The 14,104-nt window shown below is 58.2% G+C and overlaps 1 protein-coding gene across 3 annotated transcripts in view; it reads right to left on the bottom strand.

The window, feature by feature from the left end:
- Positions 1-9,000: 9,000 nt before the first annotated feature.
- CYB5RL (cytochrome b5 reductase like) overlaps positions 9,001-14,104 on the bottom strand; it is a 28,241-nt gene continuing 23,137 nt past the window's right edge. For 2 of the 3 annotated variants that reach the window (XM_051856453.2, XM_070078463.1), the window contains exon 5: positions 12,235-13,799. In XM_051856453.2, the coding sequence (XP_051712413.2) occupies positions 13,596-13,799 (204 nt within the window). In that variant the 3' untranslated portion in view covers positions 12,235-13,595. Of the gene's footprint in view, positions 9,543-10,713; positions 13,800-14,104 lie in introns of those variants that run through there. The other variant, XM_070078462.1, reaches the window with a different exon arrangement.

The following is a 14,104-nucleotide window of genomic DNA, read 5'->3' as shown; positions in this document are numbered from 1 at the left end:
GGGGACCAGGCCCTCCTTAAGAAAGGAATATCACCCTTCCTGTGACTGCCTGTGGACTTGATGGTCCCGCCTCTGAATCGGTTGTCCCTGTTCCTGGCACAGCCGCCTCTCCTCCTCTCCTGCAGTCTTTCCAAACACACCCATCCCTGGTAATTTCCATGGTAACCCACGGACCCACAAAACCAACAGTGCCCAAATGAGACTCCTCACTGCCTCCCAGCCGCACCCTTGTCCTCTGGTGCTTCTCGTTCAGCCAGTGGCACAAGCAGCCTGCACAGCCCAGGTGCGGGAGCCCAGCTCCCTGGCATCCACTGCTCACACCTGAGCAGTCACCACGTTTGCCTCTGGAATGACTTTTTAATGCCCCCCCCCTTATTTAAAAGGCACAGAGAAAGAGACACAGACAGATCTTCCATTCATAGGTTCACCCTGCCAATGTCTGCGACAGGTGGGGCTGGGCCAGACCAAGCCAGGAGCTAGGAACTCCATCTGGGTCTCTTATGTGGGTGGCAGGGGTCCATCACCTGCTGCCTCCCACGGTGTTCACTAACTGGAAGCCAGAATCAGAATCAGGGCCAGGACTCAAACCCAAGCATTCAAGGGTGCAGACACCCCAAGTGGCATCCTAACCCCTGTGCCAAATGCCTGCCCCTGAAGTGACTTCTGACACTGTCACCACCCATGCTCACCCTGTCTCCTGCCTCCCCATGTGTCTCTCCTCCTGCCTGCACCCTGCCCACCCCCAAACCACTGTCTGCTCAGCTTTCTAACACACTATGGCACTCCTCAGCTCAGGATAAAACCCAGAGTTCCCAGGGCCAGCGCCATGCCATAGCAGGTTAAGCTGCCGTTTGCAGTGCCGGCATCTCATATGGGCGCTGGTTCAAGTCCCGGCCGCTCCACTTCCTGTCCAGCTCCCTGTTCATGTCCCTTCAGATCACCTCTCAGACTTTCCCCAGCCAGAGTTCCCCAGCCTGGCCCACTGACACTTCCCCTCTGCCTGGAGCCCGGGTCACCTTCTCTCTGCACCATTGTCCCCGAGTGTCACGCTCACTCATCCTTCAAGATAACTGTCACCTCCTGCCCTCCCCTGCCCCTACCCTCCAATGCTGGGAGTCTTCCTCCGGTGCCTGGCGCCTGCGCTCTGGCTGGCTGGTCTCCCCACAGATACCCTCTGTCCTCTCAGCTTTCATTCTGGTGCTCGTGCACAGCTCCGCCCAGAGCCCATCCTGTCCCTCGTCTCTGCACGTCCCAATGCTCAGCCGCCGATTATGGCCGGAGTGCTCAAGAACACACAGCAGGCCGGCGCCGCAGCTCAATAGGCTAATCCTCCGCCTAGCAGCGCCGGCACACCGGGTTCTAGTCCCAGTCGGGGTGCTGGATTCTGTCCCGGTTGCCCCTCTTCCAGGCCAGCTCTCTGCTATGGCCAGGGAGTGCAGTGGAGGATGGCCCAAGTACTTGGGCCCTGTACCCCATGGGAGACCAGGAGAAGCACCTGGCTCCTGCCATTGGATCAGCACGGTGCGCCGGCCGCAGCACGCCGGCCGCGGCGGCCATTGGAGGGTGAACCAACGGCAAAAGGAAGACCTTTCTCTCTGTCTCTCTCATTGTCCACTCTGCCTGTTAAAACACACACACAAACGCACAGTGAGGAAGTGCTCTTGTCAACTTGAACCTGTGTCCATCCAGGTTGTTTTAACCTTGACGCCTTAGTCCGTTCAGGCCACTTGAACAAAATAGCATGGAGTGAGGGTCTTACAAACAACAAAAGTGTGCCTCCCACGGTTCTGCAGGCTGCAAGGCCGAGGGCCCGTTTCCTGCTCGCAGATGCACCTTCTCACTGTGTCCTTACGCGGTGAAAGCAGTGCCTTTCTCTCTTTTTTTTTTTTTGAAAGATTTATTTATTTATATGAAAGGCAGAGCAACAGAGAGAGCGGGAAAGAGAGAGAAAGAGAGAGAGAGAGAGAAAGAGAGAGATCTTCCATCCGTTGGTTCACTCTCCAAATGGCTGCAGTGGCCAGGGCTGGGCCAAGCCGAAGCCGGGAGCCAGGAGCTTCTTCTGGGTCTCCCACATGGGTGCAGGGCCCAAGCACTTGGGCCATGCTCCGCTGCTCTGCAGGGAGGTGGATCAGGAACAGAGCAGCTGGGACTCAAACAGATGCTCCGATAGGCGATGCCAGCATCACAGGTGCCCCAAGGGGTCCCTTTCACGCGCACTAAACCCTGGGCACTGGGGACCTGCCGACCGCTGCAGCTGAGCCTGGAGGACTCACTCTCAGACGTCCAGGGGTATCTTCACATAAGACTGCTCTCTGCTCTGGCTCTGCTGCACCTTGGAGCTGGGGGACATGGAGTTACTCTTGAAGGGATGTGGGCTCTGTAAGGCCAGGAGTCGGCACCCAGGATGGAGGGTGGGAGCCCGCAGGCCTGCTGTCACTGGCCATGTGCATGCTTCCATCTCTGGGTGTTCACGTGTCGTCATCTGGCCATGCTGTGGCCTCAGCATGAGGCCTGTCAGTACCCAGGCATCCGGCACGGAGGGGACGAGTCTGTATGTGCCTATCCTTTGCCTTTGAGTGACTGTGTGCACCACTGTGCATTCGACCTGCACACCCACAGGGCACCCCTGTACCACACCTGGATCGCACAGTACTCTGTGCGTAACTGCGGACCACATGTTAGTGTGTATATGCCCCCTGCGGGCTGCATTCAACTCTTTCCGAGTGATGTCCCTCAGTGTGCATGCACTCATGTCCATGTGCAAGGTCATGGCTGGGTGTGAGCATGGTTATCCCGGGACTGTGCACCCTCTGTCTGCAGACATCTGTTTGCACGGTGCAGTCTCTGCTGGTGTGCACACAGATGTGTGTGTGCACATCTGTGCCCAGCGGACATCCCATGAGCGCGCCCTATTCTGCACCCTGTGACTCTCTGAGAGTGCACATCTACAGCTAGTTTTTTCTTCGTGTCTGTACTCTGTCACTGGCTGCCAGGAGAGGGCTGGTGCCAGTGGGACACGAGTGTGATGCCCAGTGCTTCCTTTTCCACAGAGGCTGGGCTGACAAAGGGGTGTGGCAGAGCGGGGAGGCGCTCCGCCTCGGGGAGTTCCGGTGAGGCCCCAGGGACCACATCCCTCCCTCCACAGGGGTGCCGTGGGTGCATCAGGGAGCAGCACCCACTCTGCTCCCGGAAGTCAGCTGAGCCTGGGCCGCATGTTACACCCCAGAATTCCTCTGCTGGAGGCTGGTAGAAAGCCATGGTCAGTGCAGTGCGGAGTGTGGGGCAGGGGAACACCCAGCCCACAGGCTACGAAGCCCTGCGCAGTCTTGGGTCTGGCCCTGCCAAGGCAACCACAGGGGGGACCTGAAATTCAATGAATCTATAGCAGGCTAATTTGTAAGCTGATAATTTTTCATGGCTTGCGAGTGATGTTATAAATATCCACATGGTCCTTGGCAGCCGATAGGTTCCCCACCCCTGCCATATGGGGAAGGGGCGGAGAACAGGCAGGGGTGCAGGAGGGAGGGGATGTGCAGGGTGGAAGAGGGAGGCTGAGAGCTGGGGGGGGCAGGCTGGCGGGGGCTGGGGCGGTTCCTGGACACTGCATGGAAGGCGCCAGCTCCTCACACCCAGCCCCATCTCCTCCTCCTCCCTCCCCTCTCGCAGTCACTCTGCCCTGGGCCTGATCCCAAGGCTGGAGTTCGATGTCCTGACGACCCGGAGTCCAGACCAAGGACAAGGTTTCCTAAGAGCCCCTGGAAAGGGTGTGACATTCACAGCCTCCCAGAGCCCACAGGAAGAAAGGGAGGAGGGGGCCAGAACCATGGCTGTTCTGTAGGCCCGTCCACTCTGGGCCCCCTCACCCCACGGGGAAGGGGTATCGGCCCCATGTCACGGAAAGGACACCCGGCAAAGGGCTGCCCCTGGAGCCGAGGCTGGGCAGAGCAGTCCCGGGACAGGACAAAGCTGGGGGCAAAGCACGGTCCCCCTCATGGGAGCTGCTTGTCCCCAGCAATGCTGGTCCCTGCTGTGGCCGTAGCCCAGTGGCCACAGCTGTGGTCTGGTTACCACGTCCAACGTGCCGTGCAACCTCAGCATCTGGTTGCCCTCTAGGCCTGTTTCCACAGGTGTCAAGTGGGCTTGCTGCTCCTGTTGCACCTCGCTGCGCTGCTGGGGGTTCTGTGTGAGGTCCCGGAGAAGAAAGGGTTTTGCAGACTTTAAAGCACAGGGCACCGGCAGGCGTGTGTGTGCGTGTGTGTGTGCGTGTGTGTGTGCGTGTGTGTTCACCGCTGGGTGCAAGGGCAGCAGAGAGTAGAGCTGGCTTTCCCACCCAGCACTTCACCTAGGCCGCCTCATCTCATCTGCACCTCCACCCCACAGCGGGTTCTATCACTGCCCATCGCACAGACTAAGAAACCAGGGTGCCCAGTACCCCATGTCCTTTAAGTGGCAGGAGCAAGATTCGAACCCAGGACTACCCAGCTGCAATGCCGGTGCTCTGAGCCAGCAGGAGAGGTGGCTGGGGAGGGAGGGTCCTGAAAGAAGATGTGCAAGGCTGGGGACAAGGGTGGCAACGAAGGAAGCCCCCCACTGCTCCAGCCGCTCTCCTCCCCTTCCCGTGGCCAAGCTGGGGCTTTAACAAGCCCTGGGAGTCCAGGGACTTTTTTTTTTTTTTAAGATTTATTTATTTACTTGAGAGGTAGAGTTACAGAGAGAGGGAGAGACAGAAGGAAAGGTATTCCATCTGCTGGTTCACTCCCCAAATGGCCATAACAGCCAGAGCTGAGCCGATCCAAAACCAGGAGCCAGGTTTTCCATGTGGGTGCAGGGGCCCAAGCATTTGGGCCATCTTCTACTGCTTTCCAGGCCATAGCAGAGAGCTGGATCAGAAGAGGAGCAACCAGGACTTGAACTGGCGCCCATATGGGATGCTGCCAGCCCTGCAGGTGGTGGCTTTACCTGCTAAGCCACAGCGTCGGCCCCCCGGCTGGCTGCTTTACGCACGCACGTTATCTCAGCTAACTGCCCCAGCTCTAGGAGGAAGTGTTGGTTTCCCTGAGGATTTCCAAACACACCCTGGGGGCAGTGGCACTCTGGTCCCCAGCCCTGGCTGGCAGTCTGGGGTCTGCCTCCCCCACCAGCAGGCAAGCCCCAGGACAGCAGGAATGCCACGATGTCCACTGCGGCGTCTCAGCACGTGGCACTGCTTCAGTTCTCAATAAACACCTGATGGGAGAAGAAAGGAAAACACACCCGGTTCACCACGCGGAAACCGACACTCAGAGACAGTCTCATCGCCGAGCTCACTCAGCGGCTTGGCGGCCGAGCCAGGATTTGACTTCTGACCAGTCCCAAAGCCTATTTCTTGCCGTGGTGTAAATTCTACCCTGCGGAGCTCCATGGGTGCGGACTCGGGGCGGGGGCGGCTAGCTGGCGGCCAGGGTCCTGGAGAGTCCCTCACAAGAGGCCTGGCTTCCTCCCGCCTGCCACTGCCCGCCCTTGTCCCCCTCAGGCCGCTGGCCACTGAGGGCAGGGAGGAGCGCTCCCCATCCAGGTCCTCAGAGAGCCCCAGTGCAGACGCTGCCACACTCAGGCTCCACAGCCTCCGGACACGCACGGGCTCACCAGCAGCTCACGGTGGATGGGGAGGGCTCCTGATAGAGCGGGGGCGGGCAGCCCGAGCAGGGTGAGTCAGGGCCCTGGACCAGCAGAGCTGTGAGAGAGACAGTCCGAGGCCCTCTTCCTACCCATTTTTCAGGCTGCAAAAACTGAGGCCCACAGGGCACTGGGAAAAGACAACCACACATTCACTGAGTGTCCCCTGAGAAGCAGGACAGGGGCCAGGCCTTTCGTGTCGGTTCCAACAAGCATCTGTAGCCTCAGGCGGTGGTGGGCACCTGCAGAACGGCAGGCCGGGACCCCCAAGAGCCCACAGGAACCTGCGCCCAGCAGCTCCGTTACCCTCGCACAGTCGTGGCTGTGCCCTGACAAGGACTATGAGCAAGAGGTGCTACCTCTGTCACCTGCTCACCCCGGGTGCCGCAGGAGGTGTATGTGCATGGCGACTTCCCCTGTCTCCGCCTGAGGCGTCCCTGGCTGCCAGGCCTGAGCCCGTGGGGAAGGCAGGAGCGCTGGGTGCACGCCCCGAGCCAGCCGGGGCAGGGCTGTGTGGGGACAGACCCCCCAGCTTCCTCATCGTAGCCAGGGGACGCCTCTGCAGCGCACTCTGTGCACACTCCTGGCCGGGCCCCGGCAGGATGAGCCGCGGTGCCCACCGCCCACCCCCTCCCGGTCTTGGCTCCCCAGCTCTCTCACCCACTTCCCTGAGTCACCTCCCCCAGATCCTTGCTCACAGTTGAGGGTGGGGGCAAGCCCAGCCTAAAACCTCGGCACGTTAAAATCCGGCGCTCTGCAGACATGCAGCCAACGTTCACCCGGGGCTCGCTTCCATTCTCCCAGGAGCACCCATTGAGAACATGGCCGGCCCGTGAGCATCACCCAGGAGCAGCTAGGGGCCAGTGGCCCGGGGCGCTGTAAGAGGGAAGGAGTCTGCAGGCTGAGCCGCCTGGCAGCTGCACACACAGCTCTAGCAGTTTGCAAAACTTGTCCCTGTGTTCCAGGCTCTGCACTCCCTCCCACTGCTCCAAACCAAGAGCTCCTTCACAGGGCTCTGTATTTACGTAGTAGGCTTCAGGCGCAAACCCTGTCTTTGTTGCACACTCCCCTCCTCCTTCCAGGTTCCCTCTGGTCAGCCAGGCTGGGGGTGAAGCTCCCTTGGGTACAATGTGGCCACCTGGCTGCGGCCCCGAGCACTGAGATCCAGGACCTGGTCAAGGCTGTCACCCTGCCCGGCTGCAAGCTGGCGTGCTCAGCACCAGGGCAAAGGGCAGGACGAGGTGGCGGTCTCCAGCACGGCCTGGGGGCCTGCATGTCGACAGCTTTGCCACCTCCCACTCAGTAAAGCCCATGCTCTTCTGTGTGGCACTGGTGCACGCCATCTATTTGGAGTGAACCCCGGGGCATGGGAGCTCTGGGATGCAAGGGGGCTCCTACTAGAGCCTGGTGCCAAACAGCCCCCAGCTCACCAGTCAGTGGCCACCTGTGACAGCTGCACCCACCTGGGCAAGGCCGGCAGCTTCCACGACTCACGGTCAGTTAAAAAGAAGAGCAAGACCTGCCTTCATTCTCCCTGATCTGGCCGGCTGGACCACACACACTTCCGCCTTCCTCTGCCTCTGGCTGGAATTATGTCAACCACGTGCAGCTCCCAGCTGGGCGTACAGATCAGAAGCTCCGAGGGGCAGCGATATATGTCTTTGATTAATAAAAAATGGGAGATAAATTAATAATGACTTAATACATGCAATTTGGGATCAAAATCTTCCAAAGCATGGGAGAAATAATAAAAAGGAGAATTCTTGATAGTGAAAATTTTTGGAACAAACGCTGTCCTCAGAGTCAGCCACCAGCCAAGGGAGAGAAAGGAGGAGGGGACAGGATCTCATGCACACTGAGAGCCAGGTGCTGTGCTTGGGGGGTACTCACGCTAACCCTAGGCTTCATACAACCCTCAATAGAGTGCTACCATCCCCATTTTATAGATGAGCAAACTGAGGCTAAGTTACTTGTTGTGGGTCACAGAATCAACAAGAGACTTGAACTTAGGTCTGTTTCATTTAAAAAGAAAAACATGGGGGCTGGTGCTGTGGTATAGTGAGTAAAGTTGCAGCTAGCAGCACCAGCATCCCACATGGGCGCCAGTTTGAGTCCCGGCTGCTCCACTTCTGATTCAGCTCCCTGCTAATAGCCTGGGAAAGCAGCAGAAGACGGCCCAGGTCCTTGGGACCCTGCACCATCGGAGACCCAGATGCAGCTCCTGGCTCCGGCCTGACGAAACCCTGGCCGTTGCTACTTGGGAGAGTGAACCAGTGGATGGAACATCTCCCTTTCTCTGTCTCTTCCTCTTTCTGTGTACCTCTTTCAAATAATTTTTAAAAAAATCTTTTTTGTTGTTAAAAAAATGAAAACACAACAGAAAGAAGAGCCCAACACTGGAGCCTGGCAACTCACTGTGGCTCCAGGGAAGATAGCTATGCGGAGGGACTAGCATGTCAGCCGTGAGCGCTGGGAGTGATTTGCACTATCCACTGCTGTGTCTTCTACATCCAGAACAGGGCCTGGATCCAGCAGGTGCTCACATACAGTCTTTTTAAAAAAGATTTATTTGAAAGGCAAGAGTTACAGAGAGAGGGAGAGAGAGAGAGAGAGAGAGAGAGAGAGAGAGAGAGAGAGAGAGACCTTCCATCTGCTGGTTCACTCCCCACGTGGCTGTAATGGCCAGAATTGGGCTGGTCTGTAGCCAAGATCCAGGAGCTTCCTCTGGGTCTCCCACATGGGTGCAGAGGCCCAAGCACTTGGGCCATCTTCTACTGCTTTCCCAGACCATTAGCAGGGAGCTGGAGCAGAAGTGGGGCAGCCAGGACACAAACCAGCGTACATAGGAGATGGTGGCGCTGCAGCAGGCAGTCTTACCGCTATGTCAAAGTGCCAGCCCCATCACACAGTCTTAAATTAATGACTGAACAGCTTGCAGGCAAAAAGGGGCACTGTTGTGTGGTGGAAGAGAGGGAATAAATGCCTTTAAGTCCTGGTCTCTAAGAGGACTAACAGTCACATTTAATACATATTTTAAGAACCCTTAATTATGGTAGGTGGTTGGTGAAGCAATTAGGACACTGCTTGGGATGCTGGCATTCCATACCAGAGGGCCCGGGTTCAAGCCCCAGCTCCACTTTCTGATTCCAACTTCCTGCTAAAGGCGCTCTGGGAAGTAGCAGGTGACGGTTCGAGTGGGTAGGTCCCTGCCACCCACATGGGAGACCTTACTTGAAATCTGTGCTTCTGACTTCAGCCTGGCCCAGCCCTGGCTGTTGCAGGGGTTTGGGGAGTGAACCAGTAGATGAAAAGCCTCTTTCTTCAAATAAAATAAAAATCAATACATAAAAGTAAAAAAACCTCTTTAATTATGCAATGACTTCAACACAGAAAAAACAGGAAACAACATGGAAGACACATCAGAGAACCCACCAGATTTTCCAGATGTTCGGATTGCTGCCATGTTCATTTCAAATATTTTTATAACAAAATACAAGCACAGTTTGGCCAAACGGGCTTCACCACATCCCATTCCCTTCCACCTACCACCAGAGATTACCCCATCCTTTTTTGTTTGTTTGTTTTGCGTTAGGAATTATGTAAAAGGCAGAGTGACAGGAAGAGGGAAGGGGAAGCAGAGGCAGATCTTCCCCGCTCTGGCTCACTCCCCCAAATGATTGCAACAGCCAGCGATGGGTTAGGCCAAAGCCGGGAGCCAGGAACTCCAGCTGGGTTGCCCATACGAGTGGCAGGCACCCAAGTATTTGGGCTATCATCTGCTCCCTTCCCAGGTGCATTGGTGGAGAGCTGGATCGGAAGCAAAGGATCCAGAACTCAAACCAGCACTCCAATACAGGATGTGGGGTCACAGGTGGTGGCTTAAATGTCTATGCCGTGACAACCCCTTCCCTCCAAGCCCTCATCCGTGCAGCTGGTGTCTCCTGAGATGCAGCATCATTTTGGGCTTTTATGCTTTGCAAATCGAGGCATCTCCCTGAGCCCGTCCTTTGACAATGTGCATTCCTCTTGATTCCCGCGTCCTCAGGGCTCAGTCTCTGCTGAGAGCTGCAGGCCTAGCCGAGTTCACTCATTTCCAGTGCTGTCTGCAATCCACCACTGCATCACCATGGACTGCCTGGCTTCTCCATTCTCTTTCTGATGGACACAGATGTAGTTGTCATTTGCCATTTCAAACAGTGCAGTGGTGGGGCTGCTGTGGTGTAGCAGGTGTAGCAGGTAAAGCCGCCGCCTGCATTGCTGGCATCCCCTAAAAGTGCTGGTTTGAGGCCTGGCTGCTCCACTTTCAATCCAGCTCTCTGCTGTGGCCTGGGAAAGCAGTGGAGGATGGCCCAAGTGCTTGGACCCCTGCATCTGTGTGGGAGACCTGGAAGAAGCTCTTGGCTCCTGGCTTCAGATCTGCCCAGCTTCGGCCGTTGCAGCCTTTTGGGGAGTGAACCAGCACATGGAGGACCTCTCTCTCTTCCTCTCTGCAAGTGCAGTGACAAAAATCTTCATACACATCCCCAGGTGCACCTGTGTGTCACACACAACCTTCACAACAATTGTAACCTGTTGGGATAGTGTACCCTGAGATAACCTTGGAGAACCACTTCGCATCTCTGGAACTTAGACTCCTTCCTAAACCAGGGTCGGAAGTGGGGTGCATGCTGTGACGACCCCGCACTGCAATGCAGATGAGAAGCCTTTTGCCGCCTGTAGAGCACTTCATGAATATCGTACGTTTACTGCTCAGGTGTTCAACATTCAGGATGTAGTGCGCACCCTCCCCTGCCAGGGATGCAATGGGCAGCCCCCGGGGGAACTGCCATGTGATCCGCAAACCAGTCTGTTGGGGCAGCAACAGAACAGCACACAGGAATCTCTGCTCTCTGATCCAGCCTGGAGTGGCAGAGCCAAGAGAGGCTTCCTGGAGGAGATGGCACTGAGCTAAGAGCCCAGAAGATGAGGAGCACACTTGGAACAGCAGAGATGGGCAGGAGCACAGAGGGAGGCAGAGCTGCGATGTCGCACCTGAGGGCAGAGGGCAGCCAGGGAGGCCTCTGAGCAGAGCAGCGACAGGCTCATTTCTGCACGTTAGGACAACCAGCCTGGTCGGTGCGGAGGGGCCGCAGAGCGGGGGCTGGGAGACCAGCGAGGTGGACACTGAGGCCACGCGGCTGCAACGCAATGAGGAAAGCAGTCACCGCACCCTGTGGCGGCGGTCTTCCTGCAGCTTAGGACTCGTGCACAGAAACGGAGGCCTGTCCGGCTCAGGGAACTGTGGACACTTTGTAGACTTCCTGATGCCTGTGTCGCAAGTCTCCTTTTCCCCATAGCAGTATCACACAGAGGCCATCGCCCCCATGACATGTGACAGGGCCATCCGCAGGTGAGATGGCAGGGATGGGCCAATGGATGGGACCCTCACTCCCAATCTGCCTTCCCACATCTCAGCCCCCGTGAGGCACGGCACCCAGCCGCCAGCCTCGGGTCCAGACATCAGGAGCCCTTTTGGCACCATGGTACCAAGAGCATGGCTGGGTCCTTACCCAGGTCCCACGGCAAGAGTGACAGCAGCAGCCAGTGTGCACAGACCCTATGTGGCACAGGGGAGGCGGAGGGCGACACTAGTATGGGGGGCCTCTAAGGACCACTAGGGGGGCCTTGTCCGATATCGAAATGTCAAATAGCCCTAACGGGCAGAGAGAGCCACAAGAACTACCCCAGACCCTGTGGCCTCGAGCTTCGGAGACAGTAGGGTGGCCCTGGCCCTGCCAGAGGCTAGGCTGGAGCAGTCTCAGCACTCCAACCCTCCTTTATGTGCACAGGTGCCTTTTAGAATTAGGGCTGGACATTCCAGGAAACGCACGACAGGCAGAGCCATCGCTGTGATCACAGACACCACTGGGCAACAGAAACGCACGGGGCCACCGTGACCAAACGTCGTTATGTGGCATGCACGACTGGCTGCCTGTAAGTACCCCGTACTGCTGGGCCAGGAGCTCCCCGAGAGGAAGCCCTGCACCTGCTGTGTTTGCTGTCCATTTCCTGGGGCCCGGGGCACAGCCGGGCTCATAACGGGCCTTCCCGTTGGATGTGCAAGTAGCATGAAGGGGAGAGTGTGGAGAAGCCGCGCAGGTTTCAGAGGCTCCGAGGAAAGGGTCTTGCCCAGGTCACAGGCCACGCAGATTCCTGCCGGGGCCCCCTGACTCTGTAAGGGCCTCTCGCACTCATGACACTGTACTGAGCTGCCGCAGCACCCCACAGCCCAGGCTGCACAAAACAGAACACTCCAACTGCATGCACTGCCGGGGTCGGGGTGGGGGGTGTGGGCTCTGGAACCCCGAGGAAGTCTTCGATAGTTTTCAATGAGCTTGGGAGCCTCCGGGGGAGACAGTGAGCAAAGTTTCTTCAGGCCAAGTCTTTGCGGAGCCCCCGGGGGCTCACACACGTGTGATTCCTGCAGAAGCCGCACACAGTAGCCCCACGCGATCCTGCCCGGGGAACAGTCTGCAGCCCCTGCCACCGTCCTCGGCCGTGGGTCATGGTTACTCACCAAGCACAGCACAGCACAGCAGATTTCTGTTGCAACTTTTTGGGTGGGGACGGGGAGGGGGGGAACCTTTTTCACAAATGGAAATGACTCCAAGTCCCAGGATACCACAGGGGATAAAGGCAGAACTGCTCTGGTATTAGGGGACCTGCACATCCCTCGCCCTGTGCCTTCGCTGCTGCCAGGCAAGGAACTGGTGCCGTGTGGGGCTTGAACACCACGGGCGCAGGCCCATGAGCACGGCACGGGAACGAGGAGACTTCCAGTGCTGGCGCTGCCGTCAGTCACTCCAGCACGGGCCAGGCACGCGGCCTCGCGGGTTTCAGTGTCTCCACTTACACACCCATGTGTTAGACTGGATGCTTTTCAGAGTCTGGAACCATCAGCTTTGAGATGATGAGGGCTGTGAGTCGATGATGTAAAACTGCTAACTCTAAGATTGCACGGTTTCGTTTTCCGATTCCAGGCCTGCCTGTAACCGGCCTGAGCCGCCGCAGCACGCTGAAGCCCAGGCTGCGCAAAGCGGAATTCATTAACTGCGGCGTACTGCCCAGGGGCGCCGGTTCCCTGGGCGGGTGTGCCCTGTGCAGGATGCGGGGGGCGGAGTGGGTGGACTGGAATCTGCAGGCAGCCGCTCACTGGGCAGAGCCAGGAGAGGAACCCAGGTCTCCTGACTCCTGCTCTATCTTTAGATCTCCATAGCAACCGTCGCCAGGGCACCGAGCTGAAGGCACGGGCTGAGCCAGCTGCCTGCAGCAGGGAGGGGCATTTGCCTTCCATGCCTCTTCTCTTGCTGGGAGAGAGGACACTGTGCTGGGCTCCTGAGCCAGGGAAGGGAACCTGAGAGTGCCTGGGGCCCACTGTCCCCTGCGAACGCGGCCCTATCACAGCACCCAGAACCTTCTGCATGTCGGGCTCATGGCACTGGAGGTGTGCAAGGCAGAGCCCTCCTCATAGGGCTCGCGGCCTCTCCTGTGTTCGTTCCCAAATACGCAGGGGGCACCTCACCTGAGGGAGAGCTGAGGCCACTGTGGGAGCCCCTCTCAGAGGAGGGCCCAGGGGAGCGCCTCCGGCCCCTTCTCCTGCACAACCCCTCCCCATCAGCGGGCTCGGCCTGCACCTGGCTTCCCCGCCGGGTCCTCTCTGACTCCTGGGCTGGCTGCAGGCCTCCTCGTCCCCCTACAGCCTCCCGTCCTCTCTCAACACAGAGGACGCCAGGAGGGCCCAATCAGCCTCAGGGGGCGAGCAAAGTGCAGGTTCCCGGAGGTAAAGGCCCCCCGACAGTCACCTGACACGTGAGCAGGAGACCAGGCCTGCCCTGCATGCCTTCCGATGCTGCTCTGTGCCGCTCCCTGTGTGTGCCCAGGCTCTGGAAGGGAGGCCAGGCCTAAAAGAGGAAGTAGGAGTCCTGGGCCAGGCCGGCGCCCAGCAAACACCTGGCCATGTCCTTGGTGAACTCAGCGGAGCCGCAGACCAACGCAAAGGGCTTTCTCCGACAGTGGCTTAGCAGCTCTTCCACCAGCTCCTGGCCCAGGCGGCCAAAGCGGGTCTTCTCCTGGTAACTCCAGGGCAGCTGCTCCGCAGAGTTCTCCTGGGAAGACAAGAAAGAGCGATGTGATGATCGGGGTCCTCGGGGTTCACACAGCCAGCTTTACTCTGCCAAAAGGGGAAACTGAGGCAGAGGGGGCGGGAGGGCAACCTGATCAGGCCCTCCCAGGCACTTCTCAGCACCCGCACAACAAGCCTGGGTGGAGGCCATTTCCCAGTGCAGGCCGGGGTGGGCAAGGGGCACCCCCCCAGGGCACACGCCGAGGCCAGGGCGGCAGCAGGACTAGAACTTGGGCCCCCATTTTCCACTGCTTCCCAGCAGCTGTTGCACCTGCTGCCGAGTGAGCG

Source organism: Oryctolagus cuniculus, chromosome 7 (genome assembly GCF_964237555.1).
Source record: "Oryctolagus cuniculus chromosome 7, mOryCun1.1, whole genome shotgun sequence".
Classification (NCBI taxonomy): domain Eukaryota; kingdom Metazoa; phylum Chordata; class Mammalia; order Lagomorpha; family Leporidae; genus Oryctolagus; species Oryctolagus cuniculus.
This window is presented reverse-complemented; position numbering and strand designations above follow the sequence as displayed.